We start from the raw sequence: 25,719 nt of genomic DNA on the forward strand, positions 1-25,719 counted from the left end.
ATATTTCTAGAACTTTATACGTGCTTTTGTATTTCATATAGCTGATCGTTAAATATGCTAAATTGGAGACTTGTACGAGCATGAAATGATATCTCGGGAAGATTGGAGAAAAAATTCAAGTCTTGGGAAGTGTTATAAGGATTCAGGAAGAGTTTGGATTAGAAACCAAAAGCCGATGCTAAAACTGAACAAGATGGGTTGACAAAAAGCGACCAAGAAGTAAAGCGAGCATATGCTGGGCTAGAAAATGAGTTACGGGACCCATAATATATGAATTTTAGGGTTCTCGACAAGAGGAGTCCAAATATGAGGTTTTGTTAGGTCGCGGTACGTGACGACATGAGGCTATGCCCATCCCGATACGCGATGGGCATAAAAACGTGAAAAATCGAGTTTGACCTATATCTTCTATTTTACGAACCTTTATCAATTATGACGACTTTCAGGAGCTGTTAGGCGATTTTGAGTGAATTCCAGGGCTACCAATCATATCTTAATCAATCCTAATGGCCTTCCTTATCATAACTGAAGACTTTTCGATGACGATGCTCGCTAGTCTTCTCGAATCATACCCGAGATGTAGAGTATTTTATTTTACAGTTTTTCTCATGTCTTAAGAATGAATAATTTGTAATTTTTTATGATTAATCTATGAGTATTGATGTTTGGTACTACTGTGCACTCAGTCGGTTTAGGTTTATTTTGATTAGAACGATTAGTTTGGCAGTTGCTATGATAATTGCTTATAGGGTTGTTTTGAATAGTTTGAATATGATGAAGCATACAATTGCCTTTAGTTGAGTCACACTAGCAGAGACTATTTGATAACCAGTGCCGTGTGTTAGCGATTGTTGATGCCTAGTGTTTGCCTATTTAGTCAATCTGATTTAATCTTTGACAATTAATTTTTTAAGTGAACATGAGATTACTATATATTTGCTTACTTGAAATCTAGGTGTGATTTGTATTTATTAATTGTTTGAAAGTTGTTTAATTGTTTGCTTAATATTAGAACCAAAACTTGTTTGCTTGTGTGATCAACACTATTAGTTGTTACTTCATAACATTAGAAATTGGTTACACGTTACACTGACAACGCACTACTCGTGGTTCGACACCCTACTTACCTTAGCTTGCTTAGGTGATTAGGAACTTGATTTAACTATTTTTTACTAGATAGCGACAATATAGCATCAAAATGGTGCCATTTCTGGGGAGTTAGTGTGCTTAGTGTTTTCGTGTCATTTAATTTTCTTGTTTATTTTTGTTTTAAGTTTAGTTTTAATTTTCAGTATTTAATTTAAATTTTATTTTCCAATTTTATGCGGAGTGTGTTGTTTGTGTAGGTAACATGTTTATTCACACCTTCCACTCGAGCAGACAATCACCCCTTATTTTCGAGCCCTAGATTAAGAGATTAGCCCTGTAGAACCGAGCTCAGTTGAGAGAATCAGAAATTGAAGGTCAAAACCAACACCAAAATCAAGATCCAAACCCTAACCCACTCAATGAAGACAACATACTCCACCCAAACCACAACCAAGACCCACCCAAGAATGACCCAAATCCACCAGTAAATTCCAACCAACAACCGAACCCAAATAATTCAGCTCGCGTGTCCATAAACCAAAAACGAAACAATGATCAGGTCGGACCATCAACCCCACATAATACCTCTAGACACAGAGTTCAAATTAACCTTTATTAGAATTATGTAAATATTCATACAGAGGATAAAGAAGGGGAATGAAATGATACAGACCAGGGAGAAGATGGTAGTAATGGGACAAACTGGCGAGTTAGACAGAATGAGGGGTTTGAGCCGATAAATGAGAGGAATAATGATTGGGATGAAGAGGTAGAAGAAACCGGTAACCAGAGACGACATGGATTTGTTAATCGAAACATGGGTATAAACGGTATTGGGAGAAACATAGTTAACAGAGCTGATAAAGTTGAAAGGGGTCAGGGAATTCTGGTTAACAGAGGTGGTTCGGTTAATCCAGAGGGGCAAAGGAGAAATAATATATCCCCGGTTCAGGCTGTTAACAGTCGGTTCAGACCGGCTATTTCAGATGGAGCTTCCCTGGTTGTCCCACATGTGCGAGTGCCGGGAAAACAATCGTTTAACTCCCGACTGTCTTACATTAACATCGTGCCACATTTTCACGGGATGGCTTATGAGGACCCGAATTCACACTTGTCCGATTTTTTGGATATATGTGGATCGATTAGTGATGATACGTTTGAACAAGACGAGGTTCGATTACGGTTATTCCAGTTTTCACTGAAAGACAAAACAAAATACTGGTTTAACTCTTTACCGATGTATAGTATTAGAAATTGGGCCGAGATGCAGCAGGTGTTCCTTAACGAGTATTATTCACACTCGAAGACAAACGATACCCGATTGGAGATTTGTCATTTTTCACAGTTACTGGGCGAGCTATTTTGCGAGACGTTTACCCGTTTCAAAGAGATGATCAGAAAGTGCCCGCACCATCAGATCGAGTTGTGGGAATTAGTGAAGTGTTTTGTTGACGGGTTAACATATGAAGACATAAAGCAATTGAAAGCCTCGTGTAATGGTCAACTATTAAACCAACCTAAAGAAGACGACGAAGATTTTCTTGAGTTTATGTGTGAAGATTCTAAGTTAGAAGCAGCTGCAGAAGAAGAAGAAAACGCTCGACTACCCGATCAGTAAAATAAGCATCGAGCGAATCTGAACGGATAGTAGAGTTAGAACGAGAACTGGCATTGTTGAAGAAAGATAATGGTAAAGAAGGAGATTCAGCATCTGTAAAATTATGGCACCTAACTCTAGATCGTGAGTTGTATAATTCTTTTCGTTCACTTTTAATTCATGAGAAGCATAAGCTATTACTTTTATTCTTTGCATTAGTACACATCCTAAACCTGAATGGGATGCGTCACTAAATACAACGAAATCTTCCGTACCTTCTGGCAAGGCTAGTATAGGTGCGTTGGTTAGATTTTGTTTAAGTAAGTCAAATGCATCTTGTTGTTTAGTTCCCCATTCATACTTGATGTTCTTTCGAGTTAATGAAGTTAAAGGAACGGCTATACGTGAGAAATTTTCAATGAATCTTCAATACTATCCCGCCAAACATAAGAGACTTCGAACTTCGGTTGGCGATTTTGGATTTTCCCACTTAGCTATTGCTTCAATCTTAGTAGGGTCTACTTGAATTCCTTTGGCATTAACCACATGACCAAGAAATTATACTTCTTGAAGCCAGAATTTGCACTTTGAAAATTTTGCGTACAATTTCTCGTTCCGAAGTATTTCAAGTAAGATCCTAAGAGGCACTTGGTGATCTTCTTTCGATTTAGAATAAATGATTATATCGTCTATGAATACGATTACAAATTTATCTAAATAGGGTTTGAAAAATTATGTTCATCATATCCATGAATGTGGTTGGGGCATTACTGAGTCCAAACGACATCACGGTGAACTCATAATATCCATATCTTGTGCGAAACGCCGTTTTCGGAATGTAATCTTCTTGAACTTTCAATTGATGATAAACGTAAGCCTATTTTAGAAAAGTAGCTCGCTCCTTGCAATTGATCGAATAGGTCGTCAACTCTAGGTAGCAGATATCGATTCTTAATAGTTACTTTGTTCAAGGCTCTATAATCAATACACATTCTCATGGATTCGTCTTTCTTTTAACGAATAATATCGGAGCTCCCCAAGGCGAAGAACTTGGACGAATGAATCCTTTTTCCAGTAGCTCATCCAATTGTTTCTTCAACTCTTTTATTTCTGTCGGAGCTTAGCAATATGGGGCTTTGGCTATAGGTGCAGTTCCAGGCATCAAGTCTATTCCAAACTCGACTTCTCAATTAGGTAGAATACCCTAACTCATCGGGAAAGACATCTGAAAATTCGGCAACTATAGGTACATCTCTTATCTCTTTTGGTTTTGGTTCTTCGATAACATAGGCCATAAATGCTAAACAACCTTGGTTTAGACATTTGTTAGCTTTAATCATGGAAATTATGCTAAATTGACCAGCATCTTTGTCACCGGAAATTTGTACTGTTCGTTTATCAGGAGCTTGTAGTTTTGTGGTTTTCTTTTTACAGATGATACGGGCACGGTTATCGGATAACCAGTACATACCTAGAACTACGTCAAAACTGGCTAATGTCATGGGCAGTAATTGAACGGGTATGACATAACCTACTAACAAAATCTTTCCATTTTCTAAGGTTTCAGAAATCTTAACTATCTCACCATTGGCTATTTCAATGTTTACAGTTTCATTCAATTTCGTTGAAGGTTCGTTTAATAGACTACAAAATTTATAATCTATAAAACTTTGGATTGCACCTAAATCAAATAAAACTCTAGCATAAAAGTTATTAACTAAGAGCGTACCGGTGATGGCGCCCGGTATGTCCGCAGCTTTCTTGGTGTTGAGTACAAAGACTCGAGCGTTTCCCTTTTTCCCTTCATTCTTGGTGCCGCTTCCTCCAGCACCTTCTCCGGTTCCCCTATCGTTTTAGGGCAATCAAAGCTGAGATTCCCCATCTATTTGCAATTAAATCAAGTCATGTCATATTCTTTTTCCAGCAATATGTCGTGAGATGACCCGTTCGCTTACACGAGTCACAGACTTTGGAAGTAGAAACTTCAAATCGCATCGCCCCAAATGGCGTCTTTTGCAAGTCTTCCATAGAGGAAATGTTGGAGTAAATCCTCCCTTCTTTCTTTCCACTTGTTTACCCTTGAAGCGGGTATCCTTCCTTCCTTCATCATCTCCTTTCTTGTCTTCTTCTTTATTTCAAATCAACCCGTTCATCATGTAACTAGCCAGTTCAATTGCAGAATTGGCTGTTTGTGGTAAGTGAGATCTTACCATATCTCTAATTTCTCTAGGTAAACCCCAAATGTATCGGGTAACTTACTTGATTCGGGAGTAACTAATTGAGGCACCAACTTACAATACTCTTGGAACTTAGTATTGTAGTCTTTTAGATTAGTCCTGACCACCTTATGGTTTAGGAACTTGGTTGGATTAAGTCCGTCTCATGCATTGGTCAAAATTTCTGCAGTACCAACTCTTTAAACTCTTTCCATGCTAACTAATACATGGGATCTCTTCCCTTTGACATAATAAGGGTGTTCCACCACTCCAATGCTTCACATTTAAACATCTAAGAAGTATACTGAATCTTTTCTTTCTCAATACAGTTGCTGATTATCATGATCGATTCTATTTCTTCTAACCATCTTAAAGCAGCAATGGCGCCCTTGTCGCCTTAAAATTCCTTCGGTCCATAAGTGTTGAAATCTTTAAAAAGACAACCTTCGATCCTAAGTTTTTTTTTTTTTGAAATTTCGATTTAAGTTGTCACCAGTATTCGAGTTTTGATCACTTCCTTCATCTTGGTGAGTAGGGTTAGGGTGAGTCATAGTTTTTATGGTTTTGTTGGTTTGTACAGTCTTATGGGATAGTCGGGTTTCGATTTTGCGAACTGAACCGTCCTTCATAGCTTGAACTAGCGGGTTCATATCTTGCGTTATCATTTCTTGCATTTTTATTATTAGATTTTCGGGAATCTGTTGAGCAGGTTCGGTTCTAGCTCGATTGCTTCTTGCATTAGAAGCTTCTAGGTTTTGTGAAGGATTATTTTGGTTCGACATCTGAAATTATAAAGAATGGATTTAGAACCAAAGATTATTATTTGTATACTGGTAGATAGAGTATCTTATAAACCAGAATATCATACAACAACTTAGAATATCATACAAATGATTATAACTACTAGTCCTAATGATAGAGTATATTACGAAGACTAACACAGAAACAAACGATACAAACACAAACGAACCAAATTCCTAATCCTTCATATAATCCTTGATCATCTTCTTCATCTGACTACATTTCTGTAGTAATTTATTTCCAAATTTCTTCTTCTTGCTACCCTTAGTAGCAATCTTCTTCCTTAAGTCATCAGTTTCATGGAGGGCTCGATCAAAATGTTCCTCTTGTGATTGTGGCATAACATTCGGGTATCCATATTGTGGTGGTGGATCATGGTATTCCATCATAACTATATCATAATGATTTTTCGGGAATAGGGGGGCTCGCTTCAAATGGTAAGTTGTAAAAAGCTTCAGCAGTTGCTTCTTATTCTCTTATTTCATTGGCTTGTTCCGAGAAGGTAAGAACAACACTGGTGTATGGTGGAAAACCTGTCGAAAATTCTTGAACATAAGGATCTTGAGAATTATATCCATAAGGCATAGGAAGCATGTGATGCTGGCAACCAATATTTGGTGGACAATCACATCCTGGATTTTTCTAAATATGAGGAATTTCTTCCTCGGTACTTATATCTTTTGAAATTTCTTTTTCGGAGTCTTCCTCAGATTCTTCCTCAGTCCACGTCTATTTATCATCTTTGTTTAGATCCATTTGTATTTTCACCTTTTCTTGAGATTGCATCACCCTCATCTTATGTCACCTCAATGGACATGCTATGGAATTAGTGTTGGAATCTGTTGGGTTATAAGTTGGAGTTCCAAAACGCCATCTTCGTTGATCGGAATGACTTTGCATCCAACTGGATGTGTCTTGCTCGGTTTTGGATTTAATTGGCTCGTCAACTTGCATTTCTCTGGAAGGATGATAATCCAGAATATTAGACGGATGATACTCGAGAGTTGTTGGATCACTCAGGATACGAATTGGCATTTGTTTCCTGTCGGGAAAATAAACTGGTTGGCTTCCATAGGGTACAACGGGTATGATCGGACGATATTGGCTAAAGAAGTCAACATAGTAGCTGTCACTTTCGTCTCCTTTTGGAATAGCTGGTCCGGGACAATTTCCCATCCTTCGCTCCTTGCAAAAAGTATCCATATACTTTTTGAACAACATCTATTAGATTTAGAACGATGATGGATAGCAAAGAGTACCAACCTATCTTATCCCTATAATATAATATAATAAAATATTGAAATCTTATCGCTTGATCAAAGCTTAGGTACGATTAAATACCTAATTCGCTAAGATTGATGACTCTGATACCAACTTGTCACACCCCAACTTAGGGCCTAAGTGTGTGACCAATAGTTGTACATGTTTTGTAAATATAATAATATATAAGAGTTTAAGGTTGTAAAACAGAAGTTATGATTAAAATATTAATGTATTCCAAAAGACGGGAAATAAACATCCGTTAGTTTGTTACAAAAGAGTTGAAGTTATAAACCATATTTTACAATATTTTAATAATAAAACTTCATGAGCCATCAGATCGTGTAACGGCTAGACTCCAACTCCAAACATCTACTCTTGGTTACCTGTAAAAACAGTCTATAAAATACGTCAGCAGCACATGCTGGTGAACATGCTAATGCTAAAACATTTATGAAAATATTTAGTTCATACTCGAAACAATCACCGGCCATCTAGATCGGAGTACCAATTATATCACATTAGTCAAACCCTCACAGCCCTATAGACTGGCTCAATAAGACGAGAACTTGTACCACGCGTGGAGGGGTATGCCTACCCTCTACCACATATGATAGGATCCAAACACACGTATAACTAGCCCAATTTCCAACAGATACTAAAGTTTTATGGGTAAATGACTTGATTAAAGAATTTTAAAGTTTTGAGCGTATTCACCTTTGTTTTGATCAGTTCTTTCACTTATTTTGTATTTAAGTTACCTCGGACCTATACAAATGTGTTGTCATATTCCTACACCTTAGGATGCTAAGCAACAAAAAAATCTTTTCATTTTAAAGGTTTGGTTTTAGAAACGTTTGCATGTCCCAAAAAAAGTATTAAAGTCGACAGTGTAATAATATAGCACAATAGCATAAAAAAAATTTATTGAATCACACCACAAGTTTTGGAACCTTTTGAAGGAGTCATTAAACTTTTATAAGACGCTGGTTTAATTAGCTGAAACATGCATATTTGTTTACAAAACCATACTGGTAAATGATAAACATTTTCTTTTTATTAATTTTTTACCAAACAATCTACTATTTCACTTTTTATATTTTTAATTTCATTGGATAATAAAGTTAAATATAAACTTAAATGGTCAAAAGATGGCAAGATGTATTCGAAAAGGTAAATTTTTAACAAACTTACACTAACAATCTCTAATATTAAAAGTAAATCTATTCAACTATCTCTAAATCTAAAATTATACTAATAATCACTATATTTTCTCATTTCTTTCAATTAAATAATATTTTTTTACATCTTTATTAATACATTTTTTTAATCCTTCACTCACAACCAATTTAAAAAAAAATATTAAAAAAAATTTAATAATACCACATGAACTTTTTCAAATATATTTTATTATTGCCTAACATGCTTAGACCAACCATACCAGTATGATTACTCTCAAATCCACCTCATTATACATCCTACTAGAATATCACATGATACATGAGAATCTCAAATGATTCTTGTGAGAGATCCCTTTCATTAATTTAAAAACTCTGATTTTATATTATGATATGATATGATTAAAGAAGGCAAAGTCCAAAATAAAACAACTAGTGTTGAGTGATGGAGTGTATGTATGTATGTCTGGTTAGAGAATCTCTTTCTAGTTGTTCTGAAACAATTAGGAGCTTCTCTAGACGGCAACATGCTATTGGGTGGTGGTCCCGCTTATGGGATCAAATCAAGACGCTCTAAAAAGAAATATTTGAATATCAATCTCATCGATATTATCGATCTCATAAGTATCATACCAAATCCCTTGCCAGGCCGGATACCGTTATGTAACTAAACTACTAGTACATAATATTATTATTATTATTATTATTATTATTATTATTATTCATTCCACACCTCTTATTTATCGCCTGCATGTTCTTCATTTCGTTTCAAACACTTTCATCAACAACACTCTCTTAAACTACAACTCATACATCCATTAATAGATCTATATTCTCAATTCATCTTATCAAAGGTAATTACAATTACAATTACAATTAACAATTACGCGTTTCGTTATTATTATTATTATTATTAGATCCGGACTTGTTCTCACTAATTTTAGGGCTTTTTTTCCGTCCGCATTGTTCCGTTTCGATTATTATCTCTTCAATTTCCCAATTGTAAGATAATTCTGGTGTATTTATGATAATTTATCGATTGATTTATGTTTCGAGTTATTTGGAGTTGGAGATCTAAGTTTTTCTAGTGTTGATTTGGGGGTTTTAATGTTTTAGGGCTTTTTTTTCAAGATGAATTGTTTGATGCTGATCTGTATATTTGTTCTAATTTCATGACTGTGAAATTGATGATTCAATTTTGTGATTATTCAAATAATTTGTGAATTTTGAATCTGTAAAAGCTGATTTTGTGAATATCCAGAAACTATTGTTTGCTATCATTGTATTTGATGTAATCATGAAAAGTGATGTCTCTTTTGCTTTTTTTACAAAAGAATGTACAAAAGTTATGATTATGGAGTGGATAATCATATGAATTTGTGGTCGTATACATACATGAATCTATATGTGAATAACAATACATACACGAATCTATTCTGACATGGTGTCATATACACACTAGTTTAAGTCAATATTGGTTGGAAAAAGGTCTGATATGCAATTATTCTCGTGATTTTCTTTAATGGTACTATCCTAAACGACTACATACTGAGAGACAAGCAGTAAACAACACATGGTACAAGTAATTGACGCATGAACTTGTGTATGAACTAATTTTGTTGTGCACAAATCTTCATTCTTATCAAGGGTGTCAAACTAGTTAGTTTATTAGGTCCCGGTTTCTAGCATGTTTCCTTAAATCTTTGATTAAATACATGATTACTTTTTGTGTGTAGTTTTCTGCTTCCTTCAAATTCTAGTTGGTTTTTGGTTGTTGTTTAGCCTGTGAATGAGTCGTCTAACACCTTTAATTGTTGATTGAAATCTTTAGGTTTCAAGATGGTTGCACAAGAATTTACAGTGGATTTAGATAAGCCTCTTGTCTTCCAGGTGACTTTTGGTGTAATTATTTCATTGTGTCGATCCGATCCATATATTGCTTTTATTTATATTTGTTAAAGGGTATTATAAATATTTAACAAACAGTCAAAACTGGCATTTTGATTTGTATATTAATTGTGAAAATCTTTGAATCTACAGGTTGGTCATCTTGGAGAAGCTTATCAAGAATGGGTTCACCAACCTATTGTTAGCAAGGAAGGTCCCCGGTTTTTCAAAAGCGACTTCTGGGAGGTACTTATTCTTTCTCTATACTGTGTTAAACCTGTCAATTTTACCATAACATGTATGTATCTATAAACGTCATTGCTAAATACTTAGTGCATTCCATTATGCAAAGTCTATATTGACATGCAATTCATGAATATCAATCAGGGACAGCTCCATGGGTCCCACTGAACTTCTACTAGTTATTAAGTTCCTTTTTATAAGTAGGACACTAGTAGTAGGGGGATATCTATGGTTTGGTATGAATTTGCCCAAATGTAGAGTTTTTGTGGCTTTGCACCTGATATTTTATAAATATATAAAATAGATTAAAATATCCCAAAGTAATGACAAAATAGAATAAACTTAGTGTTCCAGGCTCAACGTTATCTATGTTTTGTAGTTATTACACATGGGTAAGCAACACATGTGACAAAGTGGACCCAGGCGCATCTCAAGTCGGGTTGGGCCGTTCCCAAAACACTTTTTGTTCATTTGTTGAAATTTTTAGAAATAATTGATAATCTTGAATAAAATTTACAAAATTTTTTTTATTGCAATAGTAATCTAATCTTTCGAATAAACTGATTAGAGATGTTGTATGCAATAAAATACACTTTTTGGGCTTCCAACCCATTTGACTTCTTATACAATTAAAATGTTTGACTTGTTTTTCTTTTCTACTTGTTTGACATGTTATAAGATTAATAATGTTGCGTATTTAAGACGCCCACAAAAGAAATTGCTGCATTCATTTTGTGTTAGGGAATTATAAGTATAGATACTGATTTATTCTCATATGTTACAGTTTCTTACCCTCAACCGTTGGTATTCAATTCCAATCATTTGGCTGCCCGTTGTGTGTTGGTTTACTGCCAAGGCATTCAAGATGGGCCAGACGCCACCAAAGATAGCATTAATACTTCTTTTTGGTATTTTGATTTGGTCACTCATGGAATACACTCTGCACCGCTTTCTTTTTCACATTAAAACCAAGAGCTATTGGTGCGTTATAAATTTATAATCATTTTGTTTCTTTTTGTGCACTGCGCCGTATCCACATCTATTTTTGTAATTGTTTATTTAATTATGTTATATTTTTAGGGGGAACACACTTCATTATCTTCTTCATGGCTGTCATCACAAGCATCCTCAGGATGGATTACGCCTCGTGTTCCCTCCTACTGCAACCGCCATTCTCTTGGTGCCGGTATGTTATAATTCAAGAATGTCATTCAATTAATCTTTATTTATAAATATTTCCCTGGCATTGTTCTTTATCTAAAAAAATGCCGTTTTTGGTTGTTTAAGTATTAGTTTTTTAATAATTGGAATCTGTCTTTTGGTGTTGGTATGTTATAATTCAATAATGCCATTTTTCATCTCTTTATTTATAGAAAAATCTGGGCACTGCCCTTTATCTATAATAAAAAAGTGTCATTTTTGGTTGTATTAAGTTTTTTAAATAATTGGAATCTGTCATATGATTGTTGCCACTTCAGACAACAAATCACATCTAAACACCATTTTCTATAGTCCAGTTAATGCAATTGGCTGTCTGATTTTGATTATATGAATTCACATAATCACTATCAAAACATGAATATGATCATCATGTGTATTTTAATGATTACTTGTGACAAAAGAGGTAATTACATTTCATGATTGGCAGTTATGGAAGATTCTAAACCTGATATCGACCCCTACCGTTGCTCCTGCTTTGTTTGCTGGTATTTTACTGGGTTATGTGATGTATGATTGCACCCATTATTACCTGCATAATGGTCAGCCAAGAAATGAAGTCTCGAAAAGTCTAAAGGTAAATCTAATTACTTCCTGTTATTATAAAATTGCAATAATTTCTTTTTTGAAATGTTCATCGCTTATTTTTTTTAATTGATGCCGAGCTAAAATGACCTATTTATTCATTTACATTATTTCAAAGTTTTCGTGTTGTTACTTTTTTTTAACCCAAATGCCTAGTTAGCATGGTATTGGTGGGATCCATGAGCTTTCTTGTGACGGGTTCTCACGATGATCAAAAACAAACGTGAACCGTCTTTTTAATCATAGATAAAAATACAAGTACATAACATATAGGGGTGGAAACGAGCCCATGTTGATTTCTCTTTAGGCAACTCTTTTCGACTTTAGTAATGATGAATCGGGTTTTAATGCAGAAATACCACTTAAATCATCATTTCCGAATTCAAACGAAAGGATTTGGCATAACATCATCTCTTTGGGACAGTGTGTTTGGGACATTGCCTCAAACCAAATCACATGAGAAAGAAAAAGAAAGGAAGCAGTGATCAATCAAATCAAATCAAGACTTGATTGTGTGTTTGTTAGGAGGTTCTATCATCATCTATTAGCAGCAGCATGTTAGCAATTGTTTTGAGAATGTGTGGTGAGATTGTATTTTAGCTTCATATTTATATTCCATTTCTCATCAGGGCTTGCATGGTTTCAGTTTCAATTTCAATATATTTATTGACTTATTGTAAATTTACTGTCATGTTTTTGTATTTGTTGGGCTCACTAGAAGAGTAGGCCATCTGTCATCAACAATAAAATCCCAATCCATTTTGGCCCAAGCTCCAAGCATGTAGTCATGTAGTTGTGTGCAATTGAAATGATGATGTGAATGCCATCACTTATCACCACAAAGATGTTATGTTATCGACTTTAAATCGAAACAGTTAAGTGTTTGGTTCATTAAAATTCAAAGGAATTAGAATTAGGCGTGGCCAGATTGGGCATGAGCCAAAAAACAAAAGACATGAGCAGAGACTGGCTTGATTCTATGTTGAGTATATTCTCCGGTCAATGTATGTTTCATTTTATTTCGGGTTTAGCAAATGCAAACAACCCAACCGAATAAAATTTGAATTTTAGCTACGAAGAAAACTGGGAGCCAATCTAAAGTAGACGTGCACAAAAAAACCGGTTCCGGAACCTAACTGGTGGAACCGAACCGGAACCGGTTCCAGTTCCAACCCGGTTGGTACAATACCCGGTTTGGGTATTTTTGTACCCGAAAATCGTACCCGGTTCTCCTATTTGTATGTCAGTATCAGTTCCAACCCGGTTCTTAATTGGAACCGGTTCGGTTCGTACCTGGAAAAACTGGTTCCGACGGGTTTTTTTTGAAGGGTCAAACAAAAGTCAAAATAGCCGTTGGAACCGGTTCCAACGGTAATATAGCCGTTGGAACCGGTTTTTTAGACACCAATTAGCCGTTGGAACCGGTTCCAACGGTAATATAGCCGTTGGAACCGGTTTTTGAGACAATAGATCCGTTGGAACCGGTTCCAACGGTAATATAGCCGTTGGAACCGGTTTTTGATGCCCAAACCTATATATAACTTGTTTCCACCACTTGTTTCACCACCAAACTCAAAAACAAACTAAAATACTACTCCTTTAGCAAACCCGTTCCTTTACCCGACCATCCAACTAAATATTATTATGGCACCCATCAAAAAAACTAACAAGAAGGCTAAGAAGAGTGCTTTTGTTGCCCCTGTTCCTGTTACGGAGGACCCAAGGGTTGTTACGGTAGTCAACCATCACCGCAACCAAGACATATGGAAGAATTGGGATTTGATTGTGGATGACGAAGGTTATCAAAAGGCTCGTTGCAAACTATGTGGTTCAATATTAAAGCACGATTCCAACTCTACTTTGAGAAAGCACATCGAGAAGCCATATTGCAAGGCGTTGAAAGGGATTGGCACGACCGATCAAATTGACTTGGGTAAAGATGGTACACTATTTCGTTACAACACGACTCAAGTTCAAGATAGAATGGCAAAGTTCGTTATTCAACAAGGTTTGCCGTTTAACCACTTTGATGACCCGGAGTTGACGTCGTTGATTCGCGAAACTCTACAACCGAGATACACACATGTAAGTCGTACTACCTTAAGACGTCATTGTATCAGGTTGTGGGAGTGTGCTAAAAAAGAGTTAATCGAGTCTTTTCATTCTTTAGAAGCCATGGTTAGTTTAACTACCGATGTTTGGTCGGCACCACACGGGTTGCCCGAATCATACATACGTGTCACCGCTCATTGGGTTGATCCGGTGACATGGCAATTGATGAAACGCACCATCGCTTTTGAAAACTTCCCGTTCCCACATACCGCCGAAAAATTGTTTGAATTACTTGATGAAGTTATAACGACTTACAACTTGAGAAATAAAATATTTTCGATTTCGTTTGACAATGCTTCAAACAATACTAAAGCGGCTGAAAAATTTATCATTAAATATTCACCACCTTGTTTCGGGGATTTTTTTCATGTCCGATGTGTTGCACATATCATCAACTTGGTTGTTCAAATAGGTCTTGACAATGAAAACATTTGTGATGATTTAAAATACTTTAGACTTATGTTACAAGATGTCTTCAAAAGTGGTAAAAGAAGACATCTTGAATATAAGAACTATTGCAAGTCGGTTGAAAGAAAGTATTTGGGGCCGAATTGGGACGTTCCAACCCGTTGGAACTCAACTTGTCATATGTTAAAGTGTGCTTTTGTCCAACGCCAAACTTTACAAGCTTTTCATAACAATCTTGTTGAAGAACGCGAGGCCGATATGTTTCCGGAAAGTGTTTGGGTCCAAGTCGGTTATTTGTTGGAGTATCTTGACGTGTTCAAAAAGTCAACAATAAAATTATCGGGAGTCTATTACCCTACTAGTTGTTGGGTTTTGCAAGAATTGTACTATATGTCTTGTGTTTTTAAAAGCTTTGCGGAGAAGAACAAACTCTTCGAAAATATTGTTGCGGTGATGAAAGAAAAGTTCATAAAATATTTTGAAAACATACCGCCGGTCTTTACTTGTGCCGCCGCATTAAACCCCTATTGGAATGTTAATGGGGTTGAAACAACGATTGAGGAAATATTCGACAACTTAGGTATGCACGAGATTGACCCGAAGTTGTCGACGGAAGCGAAGGACAAGTTCAACAAAAACCTTCAAGACCTTTATGACCATTATTTTCAAATGTATGGTCCAAGCACGAGATCGTCTTTTGTGAAAAAAATAACAACTAGTAGGCCGTGCAATGACCCACTTATAAACTTGATGAATGGGATTCGTGAATCGGCATCTAAGAGGCAAAGAGGAAACACACCAAGTAGCGAACTTGGTCGATATAGTGGAGCAAACTATGTTGAGGGCGCAACGGTCGACGAAATTCGCAATATTGATTTGTTGGCTTGGTGGAAAGGTAAACAAAACGAATTTCCCATTCTATCCGCCATGGCTCGTGATTTGCTTGCCGTACAAGCCTCAACGGTTGCTTCCGAATCGGTTTTTTCTCTTAGTGGGAGGGTGTTATCTATGCGAAGAACAAAACTAACTCCCGAGTCTCTAGAGGTTTGCATTTGCCTAAAGGACCATTTGGATGCGGTGGATCGTGTACAACACAAGGCGAACTTTGAAGACGAAATACCAATAGAGCGTCATATTCATGATGAGGAGGCGGAGGACGGGGTTTCTTCCGATAACGAAGACGAGGGTGAAGACGAGAATGAAGACGAAGAAGAGTTGTAATTATTTGTTTTGGTAAAATTATTTGTAACTTGTTCAACTAATATTTAGTTTTGATTTGTTTTATTATAATTACTTTTGTTACTCATGATTAATTTTTGTTACTTTTTTAATAACGACGAACATTTTATTTATTTAAAAAATAACTATTACAAACATTATTAAAACATAAACGATACTAAACATAACAACTAAAACATAAAAAACAAAGTCCGTCGTTTTAATCCGGGAATACTTATTTTTGGGTTGTAGAGCCGGACGACTCTCCCACTTCCGTTTTTTTAGCTTCCAACCTTCTTTTCTCTCGACAATACTTATTCGTATGTTTTCGTAATGTCGAGTTGGACCCTGCTTTAAGAAACTTCGAGCAATATTTGCAACGTGCCAACTCATGTGAGTCGGTCATGAGACACAAATCGTAATGAACCCAAACATCGGGGCATCTTGTTGTTTCGATCACCATAACAACGTCATCATTAGTTGCCATTTGTTGTCGGTTTAAGGTTAATTGTGGTTTGGAGTGTGTTTTATAGTTTTGGAAGTGGTTTAACAAGTACACAAACAAACCTTGCTATTTATAGTAAGAAAATAACCTATTTGTAGTTAAAAAACCGGTTCCAACGGTCAAAAACGGCTATATAGCCGTTGGAACAGGTTCCTAACGGCTATAATATTTAAATTTCAAAAAAAACCGGTGGAACCGGTTTTTACGTAAAAACCGGTTCCGGTTCATACCCTACCCGGTTCTTAAAAGTTAGCATATCTGAGCATCGGTTCGGGTCGGGAACCGAACCGGTTCTTGATTGGAACCGGTTCCATTTTACAACTGTAAGGCCCCGAACCCGGTGACCCTACTTTAGCGTCGGATTTACTCATAAACACAGTTCTTCAAATCAGAGTTTATTAAAACTTTTCGCGGAATATAAAACATCAATCATTTGTTACAAAACATTAAATCTTTTCTTTGATACCATAACACAAAACTTTATATTTAAAACATCTTTACTTCTTTCTTCAGATGCCAGCCGTTCAATCCATGCCATGCGTCATCCTCATGCTAGCTCTGTAATCAGCTCACCTGCGTGCATACTAAAAGTCAGCTACGCTGAGTGAGTTCTAGTTAATCGAACGCCATACAATACATACACATACATACATATCTGTAGATACATATCCATACTTCACTAGTTACCCTTCTGTTCTACATACATACTTGCTACCATACATACATACATATCTACAATCACTAACCTCAGTCTACCGAGAGTACGTTCATAGTTCACCGTCTATACCTGTACTCAAGTTCGTGAACACGTACAAGGTTCGCAGTCCTTACCTATGTTCACTACTTATGGTACATACAAGGATCGCGGTCCTTCCCTATACCATAGTACATCCACAACACGTACAAGGTTCGCAGTCCTTCCCTATGTTGCAACCTAATTCATAGCACGTACGAGGTTCGCAGTCCTCCCCTATGCTACAAAATCAGCACGTATAAGGTTCACAGTCCTTTCCTATGCTGACGCCTATCTACATTACGTATAAGGTTCGCAGTCCTTATCTACGTTACATATATCATCTACTTCACGTATAAGACTCGCAGTCCTTAACTACGCCATCACCAGCCGAGTCTATGTCCGACAGAAGCTAGAGGGATTTGTCATCCTAACTTACTATGTCGAACGTAGAACTCACATGCCATTCGTGTACCTATATACACATACTTACATTATAACAGAAGAACACTCTAGGCATTCTTTACCTCATTCATTTAACAACCATACCCCTTGTCGTTACGTGCAATATCCGAAGATCGTTCACGCCCCGACAAGTATTCATTTGAAATATTCATACATCTTCGATATATAATATTCGTACCTTTATTTTTAACCTGACAGTACGCGCAATATCCGAAGATCGTTCGCTTACCGACAAACAATCATTCATATCTATCACACATATCACATATGACATACACTTATCACTTAGGATAAATGTATTAACAACACATCGAGTATGCACACAGCCCCGAAAACATAACAAGGAATGGGGCTAGAAACTCACCTGAACACGGTTACGTTCACCGTTGATCGTAATCCCTTTCTTCAGTTGTGCACGGCTGACTGTATAACAAGTATACGTATCAATTAACTCTCACTACTCATATCATCTTTCCAGTCTTAACTACTACCCACAACGAACGGGGGTCCGGGGGCAGCGCCCCTGGCAGCGGGGTCTAGGGGCGGCAACCCCTAGCAGGGTCCAAGGGGCAGAGCCCCTGGCTGGGGTCGAGCTGCCAGGTCAGCTTGGAAAAATTTTATTTCCATTAACTGTCTTAACACATTTTTCATTAGATTTTTAATTTATTTTCTAATCGAACTTGACTTTAGGCGAAGTTAACCCTCGGGCGAACTTAGCTCTAGGCGAAGTTAACCTTAGGCGAACTTAGCTTTAGGCGAAGTTACCAGCTAGGCGAACTTAGCTTTACAGCGAAGTTGCCATCAGGCGAACTTGGCTTCAGGCGAAGTTGTCATCAGGCGAACTTGGCCTCAGGCGAAGTTACCAGTTAGGCGAACTTAACTTTACAGCGAAGTTGCCATCAGGCGAACTTAGCTTGCAGGCGAAGTTCATCAGGCGAACTTGGCCTCAGGCGAAGTTACCAGTTAGGCGAACTTAACTTTACAGCGAAGTTGCCATCAGGCGAACTTAGCCTGCAGGCGAAGTTCATCAGGCGAACTTAGCTTGCAGGCGAAGTTCATCGCTTTGAAGGCGAAGTTGCCCAGTTGCAGGCGAAGTTGTCCAGATCAGCCGCTGTTCGGTTTCTGTCCAGCATTTTGAGCGATTTTAACACCCTTGCTATGGTTCAATATCACCCACTACGCTTCCCGACCATTTTCGGTCGCTTATACACTAAAAGCTTGGATCTTTAAACTTCAAAGATCAAGAATCATACCTTTTTGAGCTTGTTTGGATCTCGTTTAACTTGTTAACACACTAATCGCTCTCTCTCTCTCTCTCGGATCTGCCCGTTCCTCTCCTCGGCCCGGCGGCGGTGTAGATGGTGTGTGTGTTTTGGAGTGTGTGTGTAGAAAGTAAGGAAATGAAGATATTTTTGGATTTAGGGGATATTTATATCCCTGAAATCCCATGGACCTAAGGCCCATTCTCATTTAACCCGTCTCCATTAATCCAACACTAGCCCGACTCATACCAACTCCTTCTCTATTATTTATTTCCTGACAACCCGAGTAAACTTTCCCTCTATTAGTAAGTAATATAATTAATATCACTTTGAAATTTCGGGATGTTACAACAACCCGGTGTGAAAAAACCGGTTTCGAACCGGTTCGGGTTTTCCAGTTGAACCCGATTTGTGCACCTCTAACCTAAAGAACATACCATTTATAAATGCCTAAATGAGAAGGTTAACATACGCTTTCCTTTGGTCTCTCCTTCATATGATCGTCTATCTTAGCGTCCTTTGATTGAAAAACTTCATAATAGTCGGTTTATAAAATTTAATATGATGTAAATTAGGGGTATGGTATCAACCGATTAAATAAGAAAAAAACAAATAGTATCAATAATGGTTACACTTGTTATGAGATTTCAAAACATTTTGAATGCCACATTTTCATCATCAATTATCCCATAAATAGTTACCTTTCAGCATTATCTTAAATATATATAAACAAAAGTTTTTAAAACTCTATTTGCTCCCTACAATTTCTCAAGTCGCCAAATTGTTTTATTTGTAAATAAAGATTTCTCATGCATTTGACTCGTATTCACGAGTATGAGTTTCACCAACCCTAGATAATCCTTACACGGGTTATAACATCTCATAAAAAATTAATTTCACCAGATATTTATATTTGATATGGAAATTCTATAAAATATAAATAATAAAAACTAATATACGGTTTTTTTAAAAATATATATTATTTATAATTAATAAACAATTTTATAATAAAAGAAAATAAGCGGGTCATGGGTCTCAACAAACTCAGATAGCTTTTGACCTGGTTTATAACCTCTCATTTATTTGTAAAACAATTTCATCATCAAACTCTAAGTATGTTATTAACTTCCTTACAATAAATATAAATTATAATACAAAAAAAATATATAAATATTATAAATGAATAATGTAAAACAAATTATGTAATATGGGGGGATAAAAACTAGTATATATGTAAACGAAACCTTTAAAAGCTTTCTGATTGTTTCTTACATTCTCTCAAGCCACCAAATTACTTTATTTGTAAATAGAGGTTTCTCATGCATTTGACCCGAATTCACGGATTTGGGTCTCATCAAACCTATATGACCCTTAAACAGGTTATAATATGTCATTAAATTAAAAATAAACTCACCATATATTTGATATGAAAGTCCTATAAAATATGGATATACTAACAATTAATATCCCTATTTTAAAAAAATATATTATTTATAATTAAGAAACATTTTTATAATAAAAAAAATAAGCGTGTCATGGGTCTTACCAAACCCAAATAGTTTTTAAACCGGTTTATAACATATCATTTGTTTGTGAAACCGTTTTTATCATGAAATCCTAAGTATATTATAATTTTCCTTACAATAAATAAAATTAAATTTTTTTTTGCACAAGTAGTAGTATTTTATTATAATAGTAGATTACCAAACATTTTTCATTTCATAAGTTACACATATAAACACAAACCGAGCTACATATGGATAATGGGTAAGCGAGCAACAGGTTGTGTTGTTATCCCCTTTTGAACGAAGCCACTGTCTCTCAGCCCCACCAACAGGGACACCCAAGTGAGGCCGACTGGACGCAGGGCAGATCTTCCCTCTCGCGGATTAGTCAGAAAGTTAACATGTGCCTCTTTCTTGGCTGAGATCCCGGCATGCCTAAGCACATCCCATAAGACATATCTAACCCAGTTGTGACGATATTTGAATCCCAGCAATTCCTTACAGTGGAGGGCATGCTCACCAAATCTATTCAAACAAGTTTTTTTTACAAAATGGGACATGATTCGTCCGGAGGGAAAAGATGAATCATAAGCCGATATTTAAGGATGACTCTGTATTCAACTGCCGACATCCGTTGCACAAGACCTTCAATGGGCACAACAGTCAAAAAATCCGGGGCCCTTGAGACAAGCAAAAACTGTCTTTTGTCTCGGGGTCATATCGAATCACTTCTCCAAATCATGTACGTGTTTACCATAAAGAACACTCATATAAAATAAAAATATATAAATACTAAAAACAAATAATATGAAACAACATTGTAGTACAAAAGACAAAAGCTAGTAAGATATATATGTACCCACTCATGCAAGTAAAATATATATACATATAAAAAAGGTTACTCTGTAAAGTAATTATTATTTACTTAGTAGTAGTTTTTTTTCTGTATTCTTGAGTTTTTTTCCATAAGATAAGAAAGGAAATGATAAGATTTTAGTTTGAATATTTATTTTTGAGTTTTTTTAATAAAAGAAATGATAGGAAATGATAGGAAAACATGGGTTTTTAAGTCCGAAAGTTTTCTTGCCAATTTGGCATGATTTGGAAAGAAAGGAAAGGATAAATATTTAAGATTATCACTTTACCCTTCAATCTACATCTAATAATTGTTTTAAAAAGGCTATATTTGTAAAACTACACATTTTTTTCCTTTTCCTTTTCTTTCATTTAATCTAAAGAATGTAATTAACTATTTATTTTCTTCCTCTTCCTTTCATTTTACATTAAACTTGAGAATGCATTATATGCATTTTTTTCTCCCATCCTATCTAATCTTATACTTTCCTTTCTTTTAGTTAAAAACTCGGCATAAGTGAAAATGAAATAAAATAAAATAAAACGGGGAGGCAACCGAGTCGTAATTCTGTGGTTATCGTCTCATGTCTACTAGTAGCATTACATATACATGTATCGGATTCAATACTCAATCGCACCTAAAACATAATCATCATCATGTTGTACGTATAAAATAATATATATAATGCTACCTCAATTTCATTATTATTATTATTAGTTAAATTAATGCTTTCTGTGTGAAATTGTTCAGGTTAGGTCTCGATTGAAAGCTAATCATACTCGTTTTCACTTTCGGTTTCAACGGAATGATGCTGAAAGGTGTCTACGACTCCGGTGTGTTGTGAGTCACTTCCATTCCTATCATTTTATCATTCATTCTAATTCTAATATTTTCATCATTTTCAACGCTCGAGCTCGGCTCGTGAGTAGATTTGAAGCTTGACCTCGGCTTGAAAGCTGTTAATGATTTTTTATATAATTATATATTATTTAGAATTTTATGTATAAAATAATATATATTATTTAGTTATTTTCTCATAACATTAAATATATTAATTAACAATTATTAAACATATATTTCTAAAATTTATATAAACGACAGGCTGGTTTAGGCTCGCTAGCCGGCTCGAGCTCGGGCTCATTTGCACCCCTAGTTACAAAGTGTTAGAAGAAGAGTGTAGGACAATTTCATGTTTTGAGTGTGTCACATTGACTCGTGACTTCTACGTCTCACATTGATTGCTATTTTAGTGAAATTTAAAGATGAAATTGTTTACTGAAGATCTTACTGTTGCTGGCATGTTAATTTGCAAATTGACTGCTAGACTGTTAATGTTGACTCTTGACTTCAATGAACTGAATGCCCTTTTAGTCAGATTTTAAGATGATTTACTTACCTGAAGATCTTACTGTTGCTGCTGGCATATTAATCTGCTATTTGAAATTGATTGATTGTTAATGTTAACTCACCTTAATCTCATCGAATCGAATGCCATTTTAGTGAAATTGCTTACTTGAAGATCTTCCTGTTGCTAACATGTTAATTTGCAATCTGAACTTGACTATATTGCTAATGTTAGCTCTTGGCTTCAAGGTTAGCCTAATGAGTTATCAGATACTTCCAGCAGCTCTATAGAGCAACAAGGTACCGATTAATAAACATAATGCTGATTCAACAATGCAAGGCTATTATAATTTTCTTATTTTCTGTTTTAGGTTCAGCAGAGATCAATGAAAGTCAACGGAAGTCATCCTCATCATCAGAGTATTAACTACTTTTCTTTCATTATTATTGCTCAACGCTATAGGCTATTGTATGCTTTATCAGTTAGAAATATTTGTTAGAAATTATTAATTGTTAACTCGTTTCATATATACAAAAAGATAGACTGATAAAAATAGGTTTTATGATTATCGTTTATGTAATTTTTTGTCAGGATATTGGAAAAGCTTAGAAGATATGGAATTTCAGGGATATTGTCTTATGGGTTACTGAACACTGCTTATTATCTCTCTGCCTTTTTAGTGACATGGTAAGTAATATTATGTTTTGAACTTGAGGGTCAAATTTGTCAAGTGCAGTTGATCATTATTATTGCTCTTCTCATATCTACTTAATGGGAATTATGTTTATTTATGATCTAGGTTCTACATAGCACCAGCACCTGTGAAAATGGGTTATTGGGCAGCTGTTAAAAGGTGATTATTATTGTTATTATTTTTAGTATTATTTATTAGAGGTGTTCATGGTTTGGTTTGAAACCGTGAAACCGCCCAAACCGGTCATCGGTTTGGTTTCACGGTTGTTTTTTTAAACATTCGGCCGATCGGTTTTAGAAATTCCCAACTGTAATGAACGGTTTGGTTTACGGTCTATACCGAAAACCAACCGTATAAAACCGGGCCGGATCGTATGATTTAGTTATATTTAATCTTTTAATGTATCATATATATAATTATATTATTAGACTTAATCAAATTAAAATTATTGCTGCATATAAATTATATCACTTCAGTGAATATAAAATAATATGCTAAATCAGTAAATCCAACAATGTTTCACAATCTGGCATTTTGCAACATATTTTGCAAATGTGGGCAACCATTGTTACTTTTTCAAGAGTTTGTGTTGGACAATTTAAATTATGTAAATCTTTTAAAGCTTTACTTAAAAATATTTCATATCATATTTTGGACATTTTATAAAAAATATAATAAGTCGAAACCATGAAACCAAACCGGAAGCAAACCTTTACTAACGGTTCGGTTCGGTTTAAGAGTTATACGGTTTGGTTTCGGTTTACAAAATAAAAAACCGTTGCTAATGGTTTGGTTTACGGTTTAACCTAAAAACCGCGAAAACCGGACGGTGAACACCCCTATTATTTATCATCAGTTTACTGTTGGATGAGAATTTGGTGTGACCAATGATGTGCAGATTTGTGAAAGTGATGGCAATGGTCTGGGCTGGAAGCCAAGTAACTAAACTAGTGAGAGCTGGAGGGTGAGCTGCTTAATATTTTTTAATATTTCTACTTATCACCATCTTAATCTATGAATTTGGTTGTAATGTGTAAAAAAATGAGGTTAAGCGGTCCATTAAATGCTTTTAACCGGAAAATAGAGAAATATCACCAGCATATGCCTATATAGTTGATATCACCAGGTTTACTAGCCCATTATGTAAGGGTTGCTTATTATGCAGGGCCTTGGCACTTGCACCTATAGTTGATAAAGGTTTAATCTTGTTCATGGATAAATTCAAGTTCAAATCACAAGCAAAGGTTTGTTGAAATAAGTAATTTCCTTTTACTTCATTTTGTTTAACTAATCCTTCTGTTATACTCCTCATTTGAGGTGGCAATATGGGTTGTTGAGCGGGTTGGGTAACGAGTCAAAATGGGTTAGATCAGTGACAGGCTTTCTTTTGTCCTTTATTAAAACTAATTACGATTATAAATATGGTTGTAAAAGCTACATTGTTTTAATTATATATAAAAACATGAATAAAATGATTTAGGAGGTTACATAAATTAGAAATGCACTTTGGGACGTTTGGGTGACACGTCTAAGATACTATATTTTGGGGTGGTGATCCGTGTCGGGTTGGATTGGTAAATCCAAATACGACCGTCGACCCATATATATATTTGTGTAAAAGATGTTAATCCTAAGTTCCTAACCCAGACAATTAAAAATTGTGTGACTTAACGCTACACGTGCAACCAATTTATCTAAACTGGTTTGTAAGCGGGTTAGTGGAAATGGATTGTGATCAAGTTATACATGGATTAGACATGACAACCACAAACCTGATCATTTTCGTTTCGGTAATTTCCACCCTAACAGTATAACCAATGTCGACCTGACCGACCCATTCATAGATTAATCATAAATGGTCTCTGAAGTCTGAGGTGCTATTTATAACAATCTGCAGGCCTTCACAGTGATCGTCGGGTGCTGTTTTGGGCTTGCTGCTGTTCTGTTTATTGTTGTGATGTTGCTTTCGGCATAAACCTTAATCTTTTCTAAGTATCTTCAATGACAACCTTGACCGCCATCTCTCTCGCGATTGGTCATTTTGAATCTTTCCAAGGGTATTTATGTCGTTTCCTTCTTTTCGAAATGAGTAATTATGTCTATCTATGTCTTTTCCACTTAAAATTCTTTTTAAGTTTTGGCTTTCTTGATTAATATCTAGGGATAAACTTGGCTTTTCAAAATATCCAGTTTACCCTTGTTGTTGATGGGCTATTAAGTGTTGTAATCTATTTATTTAATCATTTTTTGTACTGATATATGATATATCTATGTTATCTAAATAGTATTAACCTATTAAATATAACGTTAATACCCACACAGAAACAGTACACAGCCAAAGTTGGAAATTTCTTTTAGCCATTTGTTTGGTTTGGTTTGGTTTGGTTCGGTTCGGTTAATCGAGTATTTGGGCCTGTCAATGGGCTCAAAATATTAGTTTGGGTTGACAATAGGATCAATATTATGAGTTTGGGCCTATAAGTTTTGTACCTTGAGCCTTGCACTACTCGAGCTAGTCTTGATACACTTTTCTGAAGCTCAA

General features: G+C 35.7%; 2 protein-coding genes across 2 annotated transcripts; both read left to right on the forward strand.

Annotated features, from left to right (window-relative positions):
• The first annotated feature begins 8,880 nt into the window (after nucleotides 1-8,880).
• LOC143553645 (dihydroceramide fatty acyl 2-hydroxylase FAH2-like) lies at nucleotides 8,881-12,842 on the forward strand. The gene is made up of 7 exons (XM_077043595.1): nucleotides 8,881-8,995; nucleotides 9,973-10,031; nucleotides 10,182-10,274; nucleotides 11,056-11,252; nucleotides 11,352-11,457; nucleotides 11,920-12,066; nucleotides 12,428-12,842. The coding sequence occupies exons 2-7, from the start codon at nucleotides 9,981-9,983 to the stop codon at nucleotides 12,557-12,559; spliced, it is 726 nt and encodes a 241-aa protein (XP_076899710.1). The 5' UTR covers nucleotides 8,881-8,995; nucleotides 9,973-9,980; the 3' UTR covers nucleotides 12,560-12,842.
• An 8,879-nt stretch (nucleotides 12,843-21,721) lies between these two features.
• Nucleotides 21,722-25,287, forward strand: LOC143553654 (uncharacterized). Its single transcript, XM_077043599.1, has 9 exons — nucleotides 21,722-21,796; nucleotides 21,889-21,978; nucleotides 22,737-22,782; nucleotides 22,854-22,902; nucleotides 23,075-23,170; nucleotides 23,283-23,336; nucleotides 24,076-24,141; nucleotides 24,343-24,421; nucleotides 25,075-25,287. The coding sequence occupies exons 1-9, from the start codon at nucleotides 21,722-21,724 to the stop codon at nucleotides 25,150-25,152; spliced, it is 633 nt and encodes a 210-aa protein (XP_076899714.1). The 3' UTR covers nucleotides 25,153-25,287.
• Nucleotides 25,288-25,719: the final 432 nt, after the last annotated feature.

The sequence above is a fragment of the Bidens hawaiensis genome, unplaced genomic scaffold (assembly GCF_021521415.1).
Source record: "Bidens hawaiensis isolate Kalapana, Puna unplaced genomic scaffold, B.hawaiensis_p1.1 tig00017348_1, whole genome shotgun sequence".
Taxonomy (NCBI): domain Eukaryota; kingdom Viridiplantae; phylum Streptophyta; class Magnoliopsida; order Asterales; family Asteraceae; genus Bidens; species Bidens hawaiensis.